A 22858-nucleotide genomic window follows, 5' to 3' on the forward strand; every position below is an offset into this window, starting at 1 on the left:
CTTTTGGTTATTTGCTCATATGTCTTGCTACTTTTATAAAAGTATGATTTTCTAAAGTATTTGTTGGTTTTTGGTTTCTTAATAGGTGTTCACGGTTTCTGTAGACAATGCTACGGCGAACGACACTTGCATTCAAATCATGAAAGATACCTTTTCACTTTCTAAAAGGTTAATGTGTGCGTGGTGGTAAATTATTTCATGTTCGTTGTTGTGCGCACATTTTGAATATCATGGTGCAACATGGTTTGAAGCAATTCAAAACCATCAGAAAAAATGTGCATGATACGGGGGATTATCCCAATGGAAGTGAAGCTAGGATGAGGAAGTTTGCTGAACTTGTGCAACAATTCAATCTTAAAGAGAGGAAACTCATTCTTGAATGGAAGACTCGGTGGAATTCCACATATGATATGTTGGCTTCAGCAATCAAGTTTAAGGAGGTATTCTTTAAACTTGCTTTGGAGGATAGTGAATATGTTTGTTGTCCTAGTATTGAGGATAGGATCAAAATTGAAAAGTTGCTTGACATTTTAAAAGTCTTTTATACTACCACTAATATCATCTCAGGATCAGAATATCCAACTTCTAATGTGTTTCTTAGTGAAGTTTGTTACATCAAAGTGATGTTAGATAAATATGCCAATTCTTCTGATGATTTTGTAAAACACATGGTAAAAACATGAAAGAAAGGTTTGATAAGTATTGGGGTGAATGCAATTTGATCATGGCCATATGTGGTATATTGGACTCTCGTGTGAAAATGGAGGTACTTGACATTACTTTCCCCCAAATGTTTCCTTCGAAACTTGTTAGAGGTAACATTCTTAAGGTTAGAGATACTTTGTACGAGTCGTATGATGAGTATATGACCTTGTATTCTTCTCCAACGGAAGTAGTTGGAGAATGTGATTATGGAACTTCAAATGACAATGAAGGGAGCCTTCCTGGCATGTCTAGGGTGTTACAAGCTGTGAAAAATGGAAAAAAAACTCAACCTAGGAAATCAGAAGTTGATATGTATTTCGAGGAAGAATACAATGATGAAGGAAAGTTTGATATATTGAAATGGTGGAAAGAAAAATCGGCGAAGTATCGTATTTTAACGAAAATTGCTGCTGATGTCTTAGCTATTCCGATTACTACTGTTGCATCCGAGACTACATTTAGTGCAGGGAGTCGTGTTATCGATTCTTATCGAGCTTCGTTACTTCCAGAAACTGTGCAAATGCTAATTTGCATAGGAGATTGGACTAGGTCGACTTTTGGGGTCAAAAGAAAGAACAAAGTAAGTCCAATAATTTTTATTGTTTATTTTTGTTTTTGGCTTTTTAAGGATTTTTGACATGTTGTTTTGACTAATTTTGGACTGTTTTGTACACTAATACAGGATGTTGAAGACGATCAACCAAAAGAGATCGTTATTCCTATTCCATAAGTTGTTTTGTCACAAAATTTATGAAGATTGATATTTATGGCATGGAATATTAAACCAACTTGCATTATTGTAAACTTTGGTGGTGACACTTATTTGAATTGTAATGTATGACTTGTTGGAGACATTTTTTGTTCCGTTTTTACTTGGAGACTTTTTTTTATTTATATTTGCTTGTAGAATTTTTTTTATTTGTATTTGCTTGGAGACTTTTTTTTTTACTTTGTGTTTACTTGTTGGAGATCTTTTTTTATTTGTGAGATTTGTTGCCTATAAATTATGTATTAGTATATGACTTTTTTATTTGTGAGATTTCGAGCCATTTTTTCGAGCATGAGCCTCAAACGAGCCCGAGCTTTGAGCCTCAAACGAGCCTCGAGCCTCAAACGAGCCCGAATCGAATCTCAAACGAGCCCGAGCCGAGCCTAAAATGAGCTCGAGCCGAGCCTCGCATTCCATGACACGAGCCCGAGCTCGAGCTCCACTTTTGAGGCTCGACGAGCCGAGACGAGCCTCGTGTACGAAACTCGAGCTCGAGCCGAGCCTGGCACTATTCGGGTTCGACTCGGCTCATTCCCACCCCTAATGATACCAATCGAGGGAGACTAGTTAAGAAGATATAGTTAAATTACTCTCTTTATTTTGAAAGTTAGTGTGAATGATATTAATTGTGTGTATTATAACTTATGAATTTTTGAAGGAGTTATGGAGTTTGAGCTAAAGATTGAAAATCAAGTTTCACTCATCTTGGGAGTCGATTAATTAAATATGAAGAGAATAGTAGTTAGTCTAATAATTTATAAATTAGAGTAATGTTCTTCTACTTGGAAAGCAAATCTAGTTAACGTATCAATAAATGGTTCCTAAATTGTTTAACATAATTAGATTAGTGAGGAAGTTTAAATCCCTAAGATGAATAGAAATGGTTAATTATGTTATGGAAATCTTAGTTTTTGGCTTAAATGGTCTTCATTAGTGTTTGAAGGCCACTTGAGTATCAAATTAATATAGTAATGAAATCATGTTCTTTGTTCTGTTTATGTGATATAAGAAAGTTGTTTCTATGTTGTTGTTGATGGAAGTTCATTGAATTGTGGAAATGCGGCATACCTAATATATAATAAGAATTCTAATCGTATATTACCATTTTGTCAAAGTCTATACTATATTAATTAGTGGATTGATGTGGTAAGTTTGTGATAGTGTTCTACTTATAACTAAATGTTCCGAAATTGGTTGGGTATAATTCTGTAAAGAAGATTAATTAGATGAAAGTTTGCAATGAGGTAAAGATTACAAAATCTAACTAGAGTTATCAATAATGCTATGTGGAAGAATAGTTCTAGTAGACTCCTTAAATGGGTCAACCTAATTAATAACCTCACATGAAGTCAAAGAGAGGATTAACTAATTACTAATAATAATATGAAGAGTATGGAAGTTAGTTTGCTTAACTATGATTTAGATTAGTGAAGATGTGGTTGTAAAGTATTTTAGTTCGATAACTATAAATGGAATAATATAATAAAGTCGGCTTATTTAACTAGTGATTCAATAAAGTAAATTAGTGCGTGTTTTGAACTACTACGTAAATCAATCTAAGATATGAATTATCTTTGGAGAAGTCCCACTTAGATAATGGAATTGTTTTAATGAGATAAACTCGCTCTATGACTATGAGTATAGCCTGTAATTGGTTTTACTATTGATTATTTGAATTAGAACTCAACTAATGGTATAATTTGGATCATATTTACTTACTTATAATCCACCTTTGATTGACGATGAAGCTTAAGTTGTGTGTTTTAAGTTAACTCTTCTTAGTTTTGTGAGTGGTGTTGGGACTTGATAACTAATATTATTGACGAGATGCATATAGATTGATGAGTATAAAGAGGAAAATTAGTATGAAATCTATATGCAAAAGAATGTAATGTGTGGAGTTGGCTTAGTAACTCTTATTAGTTAATCCTAACTGAGAGACTTTTGGCATTGTGATGAATATGCTGTTGAATATGATTGTGGTTGGAAATTGAGTTGAACATTAATGTATAAATATTGAACTTGAAATATGTTTGAAGGTACTGTGATAAATGAGTATAACTCTCTAAAGTAAAGTCTGTTAGTGTGGTTGGTTGTTCAAAAGATGATAAGAATTACTAATATTATTGGATGAGTTATGTGAATGATTTGATTGCGTTATGAACGATAATCGAAAGGAATCTAAAAGGGGAAAGTAGCCTCGTCTTAGTCGACGGATGAGGTGACATGAACAGTGCCCCATGGACTGTGAACCTTGGGGCCCCACAGGGAAACCTGCCCATTGCTATGTGGGGCGATAATCGGGCGATATATCAGGTAATGTGAAACCTGTGGATGGCTGATTGAATCAGCGAAAAAATGTACTTCGGACTAGTCGCGGTTATTGGCCAAAAGTAAAGCGAATGGTTAGGTGACGACCCCCACTGTCGGAGTGTAAGCTTTGTCTTCTCCGCTGCGTTCTCTTTCCCTCTCATTAAAAGAAAGTTATCTCAAGTTATGAAAGTTATATCGATATTGAATTTCTGATAAGGAATCGTACCGTGGTAAGTTGTTTCAATATTGGATTCCCGATAAGGAATCATGAATATCGATATTTATAAAGAGGCATATCATGGTAAGTGATACTAATGTTGGATTCCCGATAAGGAATCGTATCTTGTTATGTGGATTCCCGTTAAGGAATCGTTACAGTGAAAGTTGTTATGATATTTATTGCCGGATAAGGGGTTGTTTATATAAAATATAAGGAAGTTATTGATAGAGTATGAAAGCATAAGTTTGGATTTATGATAATAAACCAATTAAAGAAAGTAAAGTATATTGCTTATAAACCTATATTCCTTATAGGGGATCGTGATATGTTGAAAGGTTAAGTAATTAGTTTTTTATATGAGATATGTATCTGTTACAAGATTGCTTGAAGTAACGTTGTTGGGTTTGCTATTACGTGAATGATGGTGTAGTAGAAAAGGAACAATCAGATAAAGATATAATAAGTATATATTGTCAACATGAGTTGATGTGATGCATGTTATAATAGTGTGACTATGTTGACTGCTGAGTCGTTTTCAAGTAAAAGCCAACAAAGCACGTGTTAATCTTATCTACGAGTTTAGTACTCAGCTTTGCTGATGTTTGTATGTCGTTTTGTCATTTATGTGGCCTGTCACTTGGTGGGTGGCAGTATCTTAAATGTTTTAGGTTGAAGCCGGGAGTTAATCTTTCTAGAGTTGAAGCTAATATGATCTAGAAGAATAAATGTAATGTCATATTTGATTCCAAAGTGAGGACGCTTGACTTTGTAAAAGTTAGTTATCAATCTTTTGTTTTAATTCTTTATATTTAAGAGTCGTTAGTGCTCTTGATTCTGTGTTGGTTGTTGCCCCGCGAAAGCGTTGAGGTTGATGAGCTTTGGGATTTGGAAATATTCTACAAATTGAAATTGTAACATGTTCATATTATTTGTCGCTTTAGAGTTGTCCTATTTTCAAAGGAAACTGTGCGGGATTTTCTATAGAAAGTTATGAGAATAAAGTTTGAGAATCAGCGCATTTTGATAATAGTGAATTAATTTGAATAGATTGGGAATTAAGTTCCACACTCTCCGATGTAGTTTGGTGAGTGTGATGGTAATAGTTCGGGTTATCTCGACCAGAGTCTCTTTCGCTATGCTTAATCCTCTATAAGATGGTCGGGAGAATTCGGGTTGTTACAGGTATACAATGGAAACTTTCCGCATGCAAGACCAATTTGTATGCCATACTTATGCCACCACTTTCCAAAACGTTTCCCCAAATGATCGTACTCCAAAGTCATTAAGGTGTGTTTCCCTAGTGACTTTGTAGGTCCCCTTCCTTCTCTCTTTTTTGTCTCCGACGAATTCCTACCAATTCTTGAACTTCGTGCACATACCCCTTCACGGTGAGGTCGGTCTTGCATGTAATCCTTTCCCATCATAGCATTTTCATCCGCTAGTTTCTCAAGCCTAGTAACGAATTCACCATCAAGATCCCGATCCTACATATCACCTTTATCTTGTTCCTTTCTTTCATCATACGACTCATCCTCGATAGTGTATTCATTATCCGAGCTTTCCGCCCTTTGCTAATCAGCCATCTCCCTAAAATTGTATAAAATATTATATTAATACATATAGCTCAAGGAAAAAAATAATTTACAAGCCGCACTAAGGGGCAAGGGGTGGGGGAGGGGTGTGCATGGGGTTAGGGGAGGTGGGCAGAGGGGGAGGGGTGTGCAGGGGGTTGGGGAGCTGTGCAGGGGTAGGTAGGAGTGGGCAGGGGGTTAGGTAAGGGTGTGCAAGGGTGGGCTAGGGGTTGGGGAGGTGGGCAGGGGTGGGAGGGGCGTGCAGGGGTGGGGGAGGGGGTTGGTGGATGGGTGTGCAGGGGGTGGGGGAGGGGGAGGGGGTTGGGAAGGTGTGGGAGGGGTGGAGACAGTGGCGGAGCCACATAGTAACAAGGGGTAGCACGTGCTACCCCTGTTTTTTCAAAAAAAAGAAAAACTGAGAGGGAAAGCAAAGCGTGCAATGAATCAGTCAACCCCTAATTCCTCCCGCTTCTCTCTCTTCTTTTACGTCTCTCCCTATCTTCTCTCTCTTACCAACAATAGTAGTCGAAGGTTCTATTTCTCTTTCTTGGTTCGTAGCTATGGTAGCTACTGTCACTTCGTCTTCGGCCGGTGTATTTAATGTCGTGTGATGCCATTGTTGCTGCCGTGTTCTCTTTCTCTCTATCCTATTGCTACTCTTCTTCATTTCTTCTTTTGTGTGTTATTGAAGTCTGAAGGTATAAAGTTCAATCCATTATTTTATTTTCTTTGAATTGATAAGCATAAATTGATCAGGTTTCCATGGGTTTTATTACTGGTTTGTCTTTTCTAATCTTATCTTTATGGTGTACTTTTGAATTATTGATAAACCTTCTTGATAATTTTAACAAATTTGGTGGGGTTTGAGCGTTATTAGTTAAGCAATTGCGTACACAATCCTAATAGCTAGTTTTTCCAGTTTCTCAGATTGAATTTGTTGATGTTTTTCATTCACCAATTGCCCATCTAAACTGGTTGAACTTATTTTTAGTTTTGGGTGATTATGGCTTTAAAATGCTACTAATTTCATATCATAAAAATATTGTTAGTACCTAGTGAATTATGATTAGTGAAGTGAGTTGTTGAAGTCTTTTTCGTATTCACATGTTGAATTGGGAATTTACAATGTGATATACTACTTAAGTTGATTAGTAAACTCTTGTAACATTAGTATAAATGTATTTTAAAATGATGAAAAGAAAATAAGAGACGAATATCTGATACTTCTTTTTGTAGTAGGGATGGATTGCTAAATGAAATTTTAGTTACTTATCTTGAGAAAAGATTTGTTTTTGGATCTAAAAATTAATGACATTGTAAATCGGTTTCGAAATATGAAACGCGTCGTAAACAGTTGTAATTTTCTTTTGCTATTTAAGTACTTCAAAGTGGTATTTGGATTTTGTAACATTTTGAATTTATTAGTCATAGTTTTTTTATTCGATAATATCGTAAAACTACGTTACCCCTCACTGGAAATCCTGGATCCACCCCTGGGTGGAGAGGTGTGTAGTGTGCATGTGTGGGTTGGAGAGGTGGGGTTGGGGAGGTGTGGAGTGGGCAGAGGTGGGTGTGGGTGTGTGCACTATATAACACATCTCCCTCACCATATAATTTATACGGCAACTCACAACCATGATTTTACACAACTTACACGGCTCAATCAACCCTCACTTATCACTCACGAGTCACGACAAACAATTCGAAATTCCCACAAACGAAGTCCCACCAAATCCTGACTAATCACCAATCATCATCGCACGGTGATCATCTCTCACCAATCTCATAAATCAACCTATTCATTATCATTATCATCATCAGCAGCACACCATCTCCATCAGACCATCCTAATTCTAATCATTACCCGCCTAACTAATCTCGCACCACTCCGTTGTATTGATCCTTGGTATTTACCGCCAAATCACCAAACAATCCAATAATCACCTTCCTACATCTAAAACAATACACAAAACACAATACAACAAAACTATTTTTTTAAAGACTCGTACAACAATATTCAAATTTTCAAGATCCGTACAAATCAACGACTCCATATAGTGGCATAATTTATCTATGAAGCACTGACACGCTGACCGAGCTTGCGTGTCGCGTGTCAGACACGTGTCGCGTGTCAAGACGCTGGAAAACGTGTCGGACACGCGCTACGAAGCTCGGGCTTTTTTTTTTTTAATTCGGCTATAAAAAACGTGTAATGAGATAGATAATAGTATAAAAGCCTAACCCTACCTATTTAACTCATTAACTGTACCATATATTAATTATTTCTCTCTCTAAAACTGTACCACCGACCATCGCAGCAGCCAGCAGTCACATACTTTAACTCTTTACAAGGTATGTGTCATATTCACAGTTTTTTATCAATTTTTTTTGCTTTAGTCTAGAGGAAAGTAGAAAGTAGCCATGAGTTTATTAATAACCATATAACTGTGACACATCATGAATTTTTTTTGCTTGAGTCTAGCCGTCTAGGAGGAAAGTAGATTCACTGTAACTTTATTGTTTATTCCACATTAATGAATTCTACAGCTGCAAACTTGGACAAGTTGGACTATTGTATTGTACTATTGTAGCCAAATTGATGTGACGCCACATGTAGTGATTTTGTTTTTGTTTTTGTTTTTTGTGATATTTGTGAAATAGTAATGAATAAGGATGTGATTATTTAGTTTTGCAATTTTTTTTTTATAATTTTGTACCGATAATTCTAAGATTTTATATCATGTAACTTTTACTTAATCAATTTGTTTTCAATTTTATTAACATCATCAGGTCGTCATATTAATTAATTAGCCATGAGTGAATAAAGACAATTCTTTTTTGCAAGTTAATTAAATAGTTTATATGATCATGTCTCTTTTATATTAATGTAATAATTGATAAATTATATTATTTGTAATTTAAAATATTTATGATTTATGTTTTTTTTATCTATGAATTTGCAGCTTTTGTCGATTTATTTCACTATTTGTGATATGTCTAATCCTCAATCTAGTAGTGCAAATGACAAATCTAAAAAGGATGATATAGATAAACCTCTTTGGAAATATGTTACTAATGTTGTCAACACTGAAACTGAAGATGGGGCAGTGAAAGGGGTAATGTGGGGATTGTTTGTGATATTTGTGGTAAGTTTTTTCAAGGAACGTATACAAGAGTAAGGGCCCATTTGCTTGGAATTAAGGGGAAAGGAATTGGAAAATGTACTAAGACCACAAAAGAAATGGTGCGTCAAATGACAAACTTGGATGAAGAGGCTGAGAGAAGAAAGAAAGCCAATGCCCCAAACTATGTACCCTTACCTATACCAGGAGTTCCTCCTTATAGTGAGACTAGTGATGGTCAACCAAGTGATGTACAAACCAAGAAAAGAAAGGAGAATCCAATCACTAAGCTATATGATGTACAAGCTAGGAATCATCTAGATGCTGAGATTGCTCGTATGTTTTAACTGGTGGTTTACCTTTTAATTTGGCAAGAAACCCACATTACTTAAAGGCTTTTCAATTTGCTGCAGACAATAATTTGAGTGGTTATATTCCTCCAAACTATAACAAGTTAAGAAACCACCTTGCTCGAAAAAGAATTAGAACATCTAGATATGCTTTTGGAACCAATAAAAGCTACGTGGAGGGAGAAAGGGTTACAATAGTGTCTGATGGTTGGAGTGATCCACAAAGAAGACCTTTGATTAATTTTATGGCTACTAGTGAGAGTGGTCCCATTTTCATTAAAAGTGTGAATTGTTTTGGTGAAGTCAAGGACAAGTACTTCATTGCAGATCTTATGGAAGAAGTTATTGAAGAAGTTGGTCCCATGAATGTTGTTCAGGTAATAACAGACAATGCTAGCAATTGCAAGGGTGCTGGTGAACTTATTGAAATCAAGTATCCATGGATCTACTGGACCCCATGTGTTGTCCATACATTAAACCTTGCTTTGAAAAATATTTGTGCTGCAAGAAATATAGAATCGAATATTGAAACAATGATGAATGTCATTGGATTACTCAAGTTCATGATGATGCAGTGCAGGTGAAAAACTTCATTATGAATCATTCTATGAGACTAGCAATTTCAATCGATTTTCTTCTTTGAAATTAATTGCAGTGGCTGATACTCGTTTTGCTTCAGTGGTTGTTATGCTAAAGAGGTTTAAGCTTCTAAGGCGTTCTCTTGAGGCCATGGTGATAAGTGAAGAATGGGGGGGTTACAAAGAGGATGATCAAGGCAAGGCAAGTTTTGTAAAAGAAAAAGTAAGAGTGATAGCTGGTGGATAAAGTGGACTACATTCTTGCCTTCACTGGACCCATTTATGAATGATAAGGGTTGTGATACGATAAGCCAAGTCTACATTTGGTATATGAGATGTGGGACTCTATGCTTGAAAAGGTGAAAATTGTGATTATACTCATGAAGGATTGACAGATGATGATGATGATGATTACTCCGAGTTTTTTGAAGTAGTTCATCGCATTATTGTAGCTCGTTGGACAAAAAGCAACACTCCTCTTAATTGCTTAGCTCACTCATTAAATCCTAGGTAAATTCTTTCTTATATATTTAGATCAATTTACTCATTTTTTTTAATATTACATGAATAATGATTGTTTCTATATTTTTTTTATTCTTTTGAAGGTTTTATAGTGAGGCATGGCTTGAAGAAAATCCAAATAGAGTACCTCCGCATAGAGACACAGAAATATCTGAAGGAAGAGTAAGTTGTTTTAGAAGACTATTTCCTGACAATGCTGATTTTGCCCGAGCTATGGATGAATATACCATGTTCTCATACAAGTCTGGAGTATACAGGGGTGGAGAAAACTTATATACTAGGGGACCATGGATCCTATGTCATGGTGGGTTAACTTTGGTTCATCTACTAGTTTGCTTCAAGCTTTGGCCTTCAGATATCTTGGACAACCTACTTCATCTTCATGTTGTGAACGTAATTGGAGCATATATTCTTTTATTCACTCACTTAGGAGAAATAGGTTGAATCCAAAACGAGCTGAAAATTTGGTGAAGATTCACACTAATCTGCGTCTTCTATCAAGGAACACAAATGAATACACAGCTGGGAAGACAAAATTGTGGGATGTAGGTGGTGATCAATTTGATGTCATGGATGATGGGAACGATGAAAACGCCTTTCTAGAGTTTGCCGACCTTTCTCTTGATGAACCGGATCTTGAATCTGTATTTTTTCCTTAGTGGTTTTAGCTAATATAAGCTCACATAATTATTTTTATTTGGATTTATTATAAGTTGCATTGGTTAACTTTATTTTTGAACATGTTTATATATTATATATTAAAAATTGCGTTTCCCTCACGTTTTCTCAGTTTTAAAATTTGCGTTTCCCCGTGTCCCCGTGTCCCCGTGTCCTATCCCGTGTCGCGTTTCTGTGCAAGCTTGTAATTTATGAGTGTCAACTAAATTAACTAACTTTATTTTATGTATTTATTTTTATTATTTTCTTGAAGTTACTAACATTCATTTGTGATGTAAGTTATTAATATATTCCTACAAATGTCATTATTATTGTACATATTATACTAACTCGCTTTAAGATTTTTTTTTCTTACTTTTAGTTATTTTCACGAACATATTATTTTTTTATGCCTGATTGTAATATTTATCACTTCGTATTTATTGTTAATCAAGATCTAAATAAATATTCTAACTAATTCAGATAATAAGGACAATCTGCTAGCAACCTTGTAATTTAATTGCATAATAACTTGTCACTAAAAATATAGTCTTTTTATGTGTTTCCTGAACCAACCTAGACTAAATATTTTTAGGTTGTATTAAAATGTTATATGATTATTCTTTTACATAAAATCAGTTTTGAATCGGTATTTAGTATAGGCCAGCAATGGGCAACATAGTTCCTAACTGTGTCATACCTTCACACCTGAACTCAATTTTTTGCTCCAAACCATCTATGGAGTCTAGACGGGAAAATCTACATTAGATCAGTCCTTAAAAATGTTTCTACCATTTCAATATTCAATTAGGTTCATGATTCTTCCTCTAAAGAATTTTTGGCAACTTCCAAAACGAATTTCAAATAAAATATTAACAATGCGGTAGTCAAATAAACGTGCTCACACCACGTGTAGGCTTAAAGGAATGAAAATCCACGCCTAAAATAAGCATACTAATAAAAATTCTAGCAACTTATAATATGTTTAAAACCCTTTAAAACATACTTAAACATAATCATAAACATAATAGTAATCAATTTTCATAAACTACAATATAGTACTAAAATTTCCAACCAATAAAATCCTAAAAATCCGTGCTTTGGTGCTTAAAATCCTAGTTTAAACAAATTAATAAATCTGAAATTTAATTATGAATCATGTAATTTGAAATTTATATCTAAATCATCAAAACTACAAACTTTAATCATGAAAACATTAAATCTATCCTTAAAACATAAACTTAACATTAAACAAAATAGAGGAGGAAGAAAATAAACCAAAGAGAGGAGGAGGAAGATGGCACACGGAGGGAGGTGCGGCTACCGGTGCTCAATGGTGGTGGTACGGTTGGTAGCTGTCGTGGAGGATCGAAGGATGAGAAGAAAACCGAGAGACAGAGAGAGAGAGGCAGAGAGAGAACCGTAAGGGAGGAGAGAGAAAAGAAAAGAGAGTAGAGAAAATCTAGGGTGAGTGATTAATGTGTGGGAATTTTCGGTTTTGTTGGGTTTATATAGGTAATCCCTTGTGGGATTAGGGAAATGTGTTTGAACTTTTAATAATCATTTATGATTAGGTGCTTGATTTGAGTTGGGTTCTCCTAACCCAATTTAAAATCTTTTACACTACAACACAAAAATTATTAAAGTATTAAATAACTTTTACTGTATGGCTAAATAAAATATTTGATTATTTAAAATCATTGACTATCCGTTTTGACTTTCAAATAATTAACACTCTAAGAGATAAATTATTTAAATACTAAAATATATATATATATATATATATATATATATATATATATATATATATATTAAAATATATTTATAAAATTCATAAAATTATGAGGGATTACAGTCTAACTAGAGGTGTCAATCTGGGTCACTGGTTGGGTTTGCGTTGACCCAACCTGGGTCTGAATGATTTGGGTCGGAATAATCTGGGTGAGAGTGTGCCATGGGTCGGAACTGGTTGGGTCGGGTGGACTTGGGTCAGGTTCAACTAGGTGAGGGACTCTCGGAACTGAGTCGGAACTGGGTCGGCTGGGACTGGGTTGGCCGGTATCTAGGTTGGCTGAATTTGGGTCGAAATGGAATAAGGTGAAGTCGGCCCAAATCGACTTTCAGAATAAATTGGGTCGGAATAAATCGGCTTGCGGAATAACTTGGGTCGGAAGAAATCGGCTTTCGAAATGACTTGGGTCGGAATACATTGGCTTTCGGAATGATTTGGCTCGGAAGAAATCGGTATCGGAATGACTTGGGTCGGAATAATCCGCTTTCGAAATGACTTGGGTTGGAAGAAATTGGTATCGGAATGACTTGGGTCGGAATAAATCGTCTTTCAAAATGACTTAGGTCGGAATAAATCGGCTTTCGGAATAACTTGGGTCAGAAGAATCGACTCTCGATAGGACTTGGGCGGCTGAAGCCTTAAACCGGCGGCGTATTGACTTGGGTCGGAACAAATCGGCTCTCGAAATGACTTGGGTCGGAATGAATCGTCTCTCGGAACAAGGCGACATCGGGTGCGATTGGGTCGACTTAAGGCCTTAAGTTGCTTTTCAGAATAACTTAGATGGAGTTTATTTGGCTGTAGTCGTCTTTCGGACGGACTTGGACTCTTGGAGAGTCTAATGTTTAAAATTGGAGAGCCGGTAAAGTAATTGAAACTCAAAACATTTACTTACATTGAAACATGTTGTTATTGGAATTAGTGTATTAATGAATTCGATAAACTAATTCAAGATAATAATAGTACTCTACTTAAGTTAATCAGCTTAAAGTTGCATTCATTTCTGACCCGATAACATCTGATTCAGTTGCAACAAATATAGAACAATGTAACTCAGTAGATTGGTGAAATACAACAATACTCTATTTAAGTTAATTGTCTTTGAGTTGAATTCATACTGAAACTCAAAACAACTACTTCAACAGTATCCTAAGTTTAATTCAAGATAATAACAATACTCTACTTAAGTTAATGACTTTAAGTTGAATTCATTTCGGAACCGAAAAGCATCTAATTAAGTTGGAACAGATGTAGAACAGTATAACTCAGTAGATTGGTTCGGCATAACAATGCTCCACATAAGTTAATCGTCTCTAGGTTAACAACAACAACAACAACAACAACAACAACAACAACAACAACAACATGGAGGTTTGTTAAATTACTGTATCGGTTTGCATAGTAACAAGATCTTAATTGACTAAATCTTATTGCTCATTAACAAGATCTTGATACAAAGCCTATAAGTATCGATAAAAAAACCTATGGCTTACACCTCATTAATAACACATCAATATAAGTATATTGTTATATTATAGTTCACGTAATATGACTAATTAAAACATTTAATTGAGCAAGTAACAGTTGTATAAGTAATATTTCAAGAACAAGAAGTATAGTTCATAAGTGATCGAAGATTAAAGGTGATGATGACTGATAGTGATGAATTGGAGTCGATAATGATCAAAGTTGATAAACACGAAATTATACGAGTATACCATGATCAAAGTCAATGTAAGCGAGTAATCACTAATATACGGAGTTGGTCTTGTAGGAGACCACCTACTTTTAATTTAAGATTAGGCAACGTCCCCAAGCTTAGTATCATGAAGAGAACGGATCACCTTTTTTAATACAATGTGTAGTTAAATCTTTTTAGCGACCAACTTAGTGACCCACATAATCCATTCAAGAAATACATTATTAAAAAATAATTAAATATTATAACAATAGTAGGCCTGTGATTTAGGATTAGGACATGAACTAAGTTCATTAAAATTAATAATACTACTAACTAATTGAATTTTAAAGTTTCTAATTTATATTAATTCCTAATAATAAGTCAATAAACTAATTTTTAAAGTTAAAAAAACAATAATACTAGAATGATTAACTTATAATTCACAAATGAAAATAGTATCAATTTAATCAAAATGACATAATTAAATTAAAGCCATTGATTGTGAGAATATCAAAATGGACAAAATCCAACCATTGATCAAAAATAGCAATCCATGTGCCTGGTTTAACTCAATGCTCATTGGTTAAATAGAGTTAGTGATGGATCCCTATTGAATGGAAAAATCTCAATCCTTCATTATAGAAAGACCAAATCTAAGCCCTTCATTTATCATTTACTCTTCTAAAAATTAAAAAAAAAATTAACCCTAAATCCATAAGAGCAAATCTCAGCTCTTCAATCTTTCATCCGTTGGATGAAAACACTCTAGAAGACCAAACCAATCTCTATTATTAAAATCCCTATTTTTTTGCCCCATCAAACCCTAATAACTTATCGTCTTCTCCTCACCCCTCTTCACTCGTCCTCTCACTCCGAACTGCAACAAATCGAAATTCTATCTATTTTCTAAGTTAATTTCCACTTCATTTATCTGCATTTGGTCGATTACTCGATTTAGTGTTCTAATTGGCAAACTTTTGTGTTTGTTAGGTGGTGAAGAATGAAGATGAAGGACGACACTTCACGTTATGTATTTCCCACTTTCCTCTATTTTTGTATGTGAATGTTTGTCTACTTTTTCAGGATTTCGGTTTTAGAATTTTGAATATATATTTTGTAAATTTATATTCGGATTATGATTCAATTAAGCTTGAAATTTTCATGTTCAATTTACGGTTGTTGGTTTGAATTAGTAAACGAACTAATTATGCTAATTGTTATAGCTTATTAGGGTTTGAGTTTCATGAAATTCGACTTTTCTAAGCTGGAGTTTTCTTGGTTGAATTTCATCTAAATGTGATGCGAGTCTTGATATTTGTGGGTTTCTTCTCAAAAAATATCCCAAATTTGATTCGGATCATAATTTTACCCTCTTTTATCTTCTTTTTATAAATTCATTTTTTCCTTTCTTTTTTCTGTCTTAAGTTCTTAGATTCGGTCATGGCAGGTTTTACAAGCTCGCTAAATTCTGGCGATACCGGTGGTGATCTTTCCAGCTTATTTGAATAGGAAGAAACTTCAAATCTGGTACCATACTCAATTCAATTTCTTATACCTTAATTTTTTTTATTTTATTTGTGCTTTGATTTAGCTCAATGATTTCTAAATATTTTGATTTTGGGTTGATATCCGTTTTTTTTGTTATACTCATGCTTTATTATCTTGTTTATCATTTTTTTTCATGATCATTTGCCTATTAAACTCCACTTTCCTCGATTTACGCTTGTTGGTTTGAATTATTAAACGAACTAATTATGCTAATTGTTATAGCTTATTAGGGTTTGAGTTTCATGCAATTCGACTTTTCTAAGCTGGAGTTTTCTTGGTTGAATTTCATCTAAATGTGATGCGAGTCTTGATATTTGTGCGTTTTTTCTCAAAAAATATCCCGAATTTGATTGAATCATAATTTTACCCTCTTTTATCTTCTTTTTATAAATTCATTTTTTCCTTTCTTTTTTCTGTCTTAAGTTCTTAGATTCGGTCATGGCCGGTTCTACAAGCTCGCTAAATTCTGGCGATACCGGTGGTGATCTTTCCGGCTCATTTGTATAGGAAGAAACTTCAAATCTGGTACCATGCTCAATTCAATTTCTTATACCTTAATTTTTTTTTTAATTTGTGCTTTGATTTAGCTCAATGATTTCTAAATATTTTGATTTTGGGTTGATATCCGTTTTTTTTGTTATACTCACGCTTTATTATCTTGTTTATCATTTTTTTTTTCATGATCATTTTCCTATTTGATCCTACTGATGTGATGTTAATATAACATGAATAGTTCTCAATGATTTTTTAATGTAATGATTTAGGGCTTTAGGCTGGTTATGGTACAATTTTTAAAAGTGATATATAAAAGTAATATGGTATATGCTGGTTGGCTTTAGAAGTAATATGGTATAAAAGTAATATGATTTTTAGAAGTAATATGTTGCTTGCTTTTTCATATGGTATATAAGGAATTGGTGTAGAGACGTTTTACAAAGAGTGAAAGTAATTGTTGATGAGTGGATACTGAATGGAGATACTTTAATGGCGAATAGCATATATCATCTGATTGAATGTCTGAAATTTGATGAGCTACATTAAATGTTCGTCCATTTATGCTTGTGTATTGGGAATTTGTTATCCAGTAGTAAATAACACCTTTGATAATTGCACTATTATTCCCGAGTTGTGAGAGCTCTCAAGAAGATAGAAGGGGTTCTTCAAGTTTTCTTTAATTGTCTTTAGGCAGTGTAAAGATTGCAATATTTCTAAGGATCTTTCTGATCCAAGCCCATTAAAATTCTTCACCACTTCGAAGGGAGAGAAGTTGCCGCTCTATCTGACCTGCTTGCATGAATATAAAAGCTTCTAAACCCAGCAATGGCAGATCTTTTAAGTGGCATGCCTGGGCCTGGCCCCTAAAAGATTTTCAGGAAAAAAAAAAGAGTTGCAGCATTTTATCTAGCCCAAAAAAAGCCCAAATATCAAAATATATGACTGCTATAGTCCAATATCCATAGTTTTAAAGAAGAAAATTTGAAAAACTAGGGGGGCCACAATGATGTAAGGGGACCACAATGATGTTGATATTTTTCTCATTTGGAATCACGTGAATGTGTCTGTACTTACACTTAGGCCATTTCTTTCTTTTTCTTTTGTTTTTAGCTAGTTTTTCCTTTTCTTTCATTTATTAATTTTTACCATTGTTTTATCTTTAATTTTTCTTATACATGATTTAGTTTAACTTTATACTATCTAAAAACTTTAAACCTTTACTTTTGACTTTTTTATTTCATGTGTATATTAATAATTATTACTTATTAGGTATAAAAATTAATTTATAATTTAGTTTATTTTAATATTTTATACAATATATATTTATTTGTATACTTTAGACCTGGAAATAATGTTCATATATTATAGTTTTTAAACTTTAATATTTAATGTGAATTCTTTTGGCCCCCCGTAGCAAAAGTTTCAAGATCCGCCACTGAAACCAAATAGATTAATTGTAGAACAAGCGCAGAAGCTTTTACTTCTCTTGAGAATGTGGGTGCCAAGATTGTTATTGCATGACATGAATATATATTGATTATATGCTCGACATGAATGGGATTAAGAATGAAATAAAGTAGCATGAGTAGGAGATAATATGCATGCTCTTTCAATAGGTATCTACAATCAGTCATCAACATCCTTGTGGCTTTAGAATTTGATTTCTCCCGATCTTGGTTTTTGCAGCTATGTACTTGATGGAGTGTCGAGAATGAGGGAACGACCTGTTGGGGATTTGGTAGCAGGTTTAAAGCAACTTGGCGCAAATTGATCCCTGATTACTTTGATGAAAACTAGGAGATGAAAATTGTTATCTGCTTGAGTTATCATCACATTCTTTGTACCATGATTGTAATATTATTATAGTATAGAGTTTACAAAGTATACTACTAATAATTGTAATAATTTTTAGGATCAAAGGAAGTAGTTGCCCGATGTGATCTTGGACAAAAAGGATTTCCCAATGTGCTTTGCATAAATTTGGTCAAACATAGTTAGCATATACTGACTTGATTCAATAAAGGGACTTGATTCAATAGACCGTAAGTTATAAGGGCACGAGCTTGTTGTACTTGGTCCTGGAAACTTTCGTGTTAATACAACTATCTTGAAATCTTTCAACACGCTAATTCAACCTAAATCTTAACGTTTTGAACAACTATTAATATGACTCCAATGTACTAGTTTTGAACTATTAATATGACCTCAATGTATCAGTCTTGTAAACTACAGTTATGTATAACGAAGGAATTTGGGGGTTGAATATTGGGGGTTTCAAATTTAAATGCGGTGGTTATAAATGATAGAGATCTTAATTATGTATTTATGTCTTGATAAATCATATTTGTCAATTACTTTGACCAAAAAAAGTGACGAAATATTTTCTGTTCAAAAATTATATAAATTGACCAAAAAAAGTACTCATTTACTCATTGCCGGTTTGTATTGGGTCGGAATGGTGTTAGATCGGGTTTACTTGGGTCAGGTGGTAACTGCGCTGGGTCGAAATAGGGTTGGGTCACAACTGGAGCGGTGATAGTTGGGTTGGGTCACAACTGGAGCGGTGATAGTTGGGTTGGGTCACAACTAGAGATGGCAGTGGATCCTGGACTCGACCCGGATCTGTGGACCCGGATCCGTTTTTCCGGGTCTGGAGCTTAAAATTATGGACCCGTTGGATCCGGGTCGGATTCAGGTCTATTTGTCATATCACGGATCCGAGTCCGGATATGCATAATAGACCCGGATCCGCAGATCCTTTTTTTTTAAAAAAATGCCGACATTGGGCTGGCTGGTCCATTTTAGTGTCATACTTGGTGATGGCTTCTGTACATAACAATTTTCTTTGCTACAGGTCTACCATGAGACAGTGGAACCCATAGTGCCTATAATTTTCCAACACACAAAAGCCACATGTTTTGCATATGGACAAACAGGTGCCTCTAGTTCCTTCTGTAGGATTGATGGTTATATACATAAAAAAAAATATAAGTTTTGAAAACCATCTGCATGTTGGTTATCTGGCTTATTATGTAATACTTCAGTTATATTGATTGACTACTTTCACAATCTGGGATAGTATTCTGCTCGGAATACTTTCAAGCATAATGTTGGTTGTTATGTTCAATGTTCCATCATGAGTTTCGAACTTTATGTAGATTAACATGTGCTTCAGTGAGGGTTTTAGATCTAGAATATGAATTCAGATATGTGGTGCAATATAGGAGAAATGAGGCCTTATTTGGTTGTATATGGGATGTCATACTTCCTAGGAAGTTATTTTTTCCATGTATTTGAAATTCCTAGGAAGTGTAAAATTGTGTTTGGGTTGTAATGGGAAGTAGAACTTCCTATGGGAAGCTCTACTTACCTAGGGGGACCTAGGTAAGTAACTTCCTCCATTTTGGAGGAATTAGAACTTCCTAGGAAGTGCAAATTCCCATGGTTTTTGCCAACCAAACAATTTCACATACTTCTACTTCCTAGGAATTTGCACTTCCCATGATTTGTTTTGTCAACCAAACAAGGCCTGAAGAGAATAAAAGAGGATGTGATTGAGTTAAGACTGAATACTTAACCTTTTTACCTATTACAAACTTGATTTTCCCTCCAGGGCAAAGTACACCTAGTCTGGGGTTTGCTTCCAGAGGATAATATTGTACTTATGAGCCATATTATTCATAAATGTCTACCTCTCAATTATGCTTAATTAAGTTGTTCTTAGATCATTCATGTAGAAAGACTTCACCTAGAAAACACAATTTTCTTTGGAGCTGTGAACAATTAGCGTTTCAACGCTTCGAAAATCATTTTAATCGCTTTGGAAATCATTTTAATATCACAAAGTAGGTGAAATTACAGGAAATGAGTCGGATCCGTTTTGGACCTGGATCCGTTGGATCTGGATCTGGGTCCAACTTTCTTAGACCCGACGGATCCGGGTCGGATCTGGATCCAGGGTCTGAAAACGGATCTGGATCCGGGTCCACGTGGACCCGGTCCAGATCCGACCCGTTGCCATCCCTAGTCACAACTGGGTTGGCTGCTAACTGGGTTGGGCACAACTAGGTTGGGTGGTAACTGGGTTGGGTGATAACTGGGCGTGTTTAACTGGGTCATTGGCGGGTAAAGTTGGGTGCGGGTTATTTTGGGTCGGAAACAGGTTGGGTCTGGGTCGTTGTTCACGGGTGCAACTGGGCATGGTCAAACTGGGTCGGCCCAATTCAGGTTGGGTTACCAATTCCACGGGTCAAACTAGGCACGGGTGAACATTGGGTCGGAATGGGTCGGCTTCCCAACCGACCACTCTCGGCTCGGAATAGGTTGGGTCTGGGTCGCATGCGAGTTCACCCGTGGGTCGGCTCACTTTTTGACACCTCTAAGTCTACCCATCTTAAGAGAAGTTTCGTCCCAAACTTGGCATGAAAACCCTCACGATTTCAAATTTTTTTACTCAGACTTCCATTTGGAAATACTTGTATCATAACGTGTGCACACTTACACCAAGTCTTAAACCACTTGTGTTACTCACAAACACAATTTTTCATGCGGAGAACCAATTTATTTTGCACCAACATGAGCAAATTGCCAAAATAAGAATAATAATGCATAAAAACACCATAAAATAAGGCAAAAAGTGCGAAATTATATCACATTCTACCCCTCATAAAGAAAACGAGTTACACTCTCGTAACTCACCTCAATGAATAATCCAGGATACGTTTTTTTCATTTCATCTTCGGCTTCCCACATTGCCTCTTCGGGCTCATGGTTAGACCAAATCACTTTCACAATGTTCACATCCTTATTACGTGTACTACGCACTTTTTTATCCAAGAATTTCACATGCCTTTCCTCAAACGTGAGGCTACTATCAATTTTAATTCTTTCAGGCTCCAAAACATGATTCTTATCAGGGATATATCTCTTGAGTTGGTGAATATGAAACACATCATGCATTTTCTTAACTTGCATTGGCAAAGCCAACTTATAAGCTACCTTCCCTTTTCTTTGCAAAATCTCATATGGGCCAACATACTTAGCACTTACTTTACCCTTCTTACCAAATCTCATCACTCCTTAACACTAGTAAAATAAATACTTATTGTTGCAGTCATTAAGTGGCTTATTGCGGCGGTTTTGGCCGTGCAGCAATTAAGGGGGTAACAATATGTAATTTATATATTGCTGCGGTTTTAAAACGTAGCAATATTTGAACATATTACTGCCGTTTCTGGGTAAAACCGCATCAATATATTTAATTTATATCAGATTTGTAAAGCATATTGCTGCAGTTTTTAGGGAAAGACGCAACAATATGCTGCAGTTAATAATTAAAAAATAGGCATATTGCTGCGGTTCCTAGTGAAAACCGCAGCAATAGGTACTAGTACAGGCAAAAAAAAAAATCTTTATTTTGTCATCAAATTTGAAAAATAAAAATGCTGAAAAAAATAAAACACAACAAATTCAAAGTAATGATAAACAAAACTTTCTCAAATAATTGCAATACCAATTTCAAACACAAATTTCTTATGTAAAAAAAAAACTACTGGATTTCTACATCCTAAAACATAAATCTATAAACGAAATAAAAATGAAAACGAAAAACATAAACGAAAAAAAAGAAAAAAAAAAACAGATCTCCGATGGTCAGTGTCTCCTTTCGCATCAACCACTCGCATCAACCACTGGATTTCGACGAATGAACCGGATTCGAAGTGAAAATATGTCTCTCGCTGATGGCGACGAACAACGAGGAGGGTGAACGAACGATTGTTGATGGCAACGAAGAACGAACGAGTGTTGATGGCAGGTGTTGATGGAGATCTGGACGAATGAACGAGGGAGGAACCACCGTTGGTGGATTTGTTGAGTGGAGCGAGGGTGTCGACGAGGAGATCTGGAGAGATAGAGGAGGAAGGCTGATGGCGTGAGGGAGGAAGTATCGAGGGTGAGAAGGGGAGGAAGCGTCGGTGGGTGAGGAGTGAGGAAGCGCCGGTTGGAGTGGCCGATGAGATGATGAGAGAATAGTGAGGGATGAGAGCGGAGTGAGAGTTTGAGAGGAGAGATGAGAGAGGAGAGGTTAAGAGGAAACTGCTGCTGAGCGAATAAAAGTGACAAAAATAAAACCCTAACTATGACACGCATGTTTTATACCTGTTTTTCAATATTTATTAATGATATTGCTGCGGTTCCTGACAAGAACCGCAGCAATATATCAAAATATTTTTTTTTTTTTACTATTATTTTAATATATTGCTGCTGTTTTTTTCTTTTTTCAAAAACCACAACAATATGTCTGGTCAAATAGTCAACTTTTTTCAAAAATGTTCCTATTGATACCATATTGCTGCGATTTCAGGCTAAAACCGCAGCATATTCCATTTGGTACCATTGAATTTTTGGCTTTTCTATTTGGTACCACTGTTATTTTGAAATTTCACATGATACCACTCTAATTTAATATTAATCTTTATCATACCATTTTTTAAGTAAAATGTTAGAATTTTGTTTGGATTTGCATGTTTCTATT

The 22858-nt window shown here is 35.2% G+C and overlaps 3 protein-coding genes and 1 long non-coding RNA gene across 4 annotated transcripts; 3 read left to right on the forward strand and 1 right to left on the reverse strand.

The window, feature by feature from the left end:
- Positions 1 to 230: 230 nt before the first annotated feature.
- On the forward strand, positions 231 to 683 carry LOC109136348 (uncharacterized). Its single transcript, XM_019252356.1, has one exon. It carries the CDS (start codon positions 231 to 233, stop codon positions 681 to 683), a length of 453 nt encoding a protein of 150 aa, XP_019107901.1.
- An 8136-nt stretch (positions 684 to 8819) lies between these two features.
- Positions 8820 to 10809, forward strand: LOC125494770 (uncharacterized). Its single transcript, XM_057392923.1, has 6 exons — positions 8820 to 9036; positions 9114 to 9483; positions 9626 to 9825; positions 10015 to 10138; positions 10234 to 10392; positions 10506 to 10809. Exons 1-6 carry the CDS (start codon positions 8820 to 8822, stop codon positions 10807 to 10809), a joined length of 1374 nt encoding a protein of 457 aa, XP_057248906.1.
- Positions 10810 to 14864: 4055 nt separating this feature from the next.
- LOC130590591 (uncharacterized) lies at positions 14865 to 18361 on the forward strand. Its single transcript, XR_008968439.1, has 2 exons — positions 14865 to 16353; positions 18010 to 18361. It is a non-coding gene; the product is annotated as an uncharacterized LOC130590591 (long non-coding RNA).
- Positions 18362 to 19130: 769 nt separating this feature from the next.
- LOC104906376 (uncharacterized) lies at positions 19131 to 21396 on the reverse strand. The gene is made up of 2 exons (XM_010695117.1): positions 21022 to 21396; positions 19131 to 19208 (listed from the first exon to the last, which is right to left on the reverse strand). Exons 1-2 carry the CDS (start codon positions 21394 to 21396, stop codon positions 19131 to 19133), a joined length of 453 nt encoding a protein of 150 aa, XP_010693419.1.
- Positions 21397 to 22858: the final 1462 nt, after the last annotated feature.

This window comes from Beta vulgaris, chromosome 2, assembly GCF_026745355.1.
Source record: "Beta vulgaris subsp. vulgaris cultivar EL10 chromosome 2, EL10.2, whole genome shotgun sequence".
Taxonomy (NCBI): Eukaryota; Viridiplantae; Streptophyta; class Magnoliopsida; order Caryophyllales; family Amaranthaceae; genus Beta; species Beta vulgaris.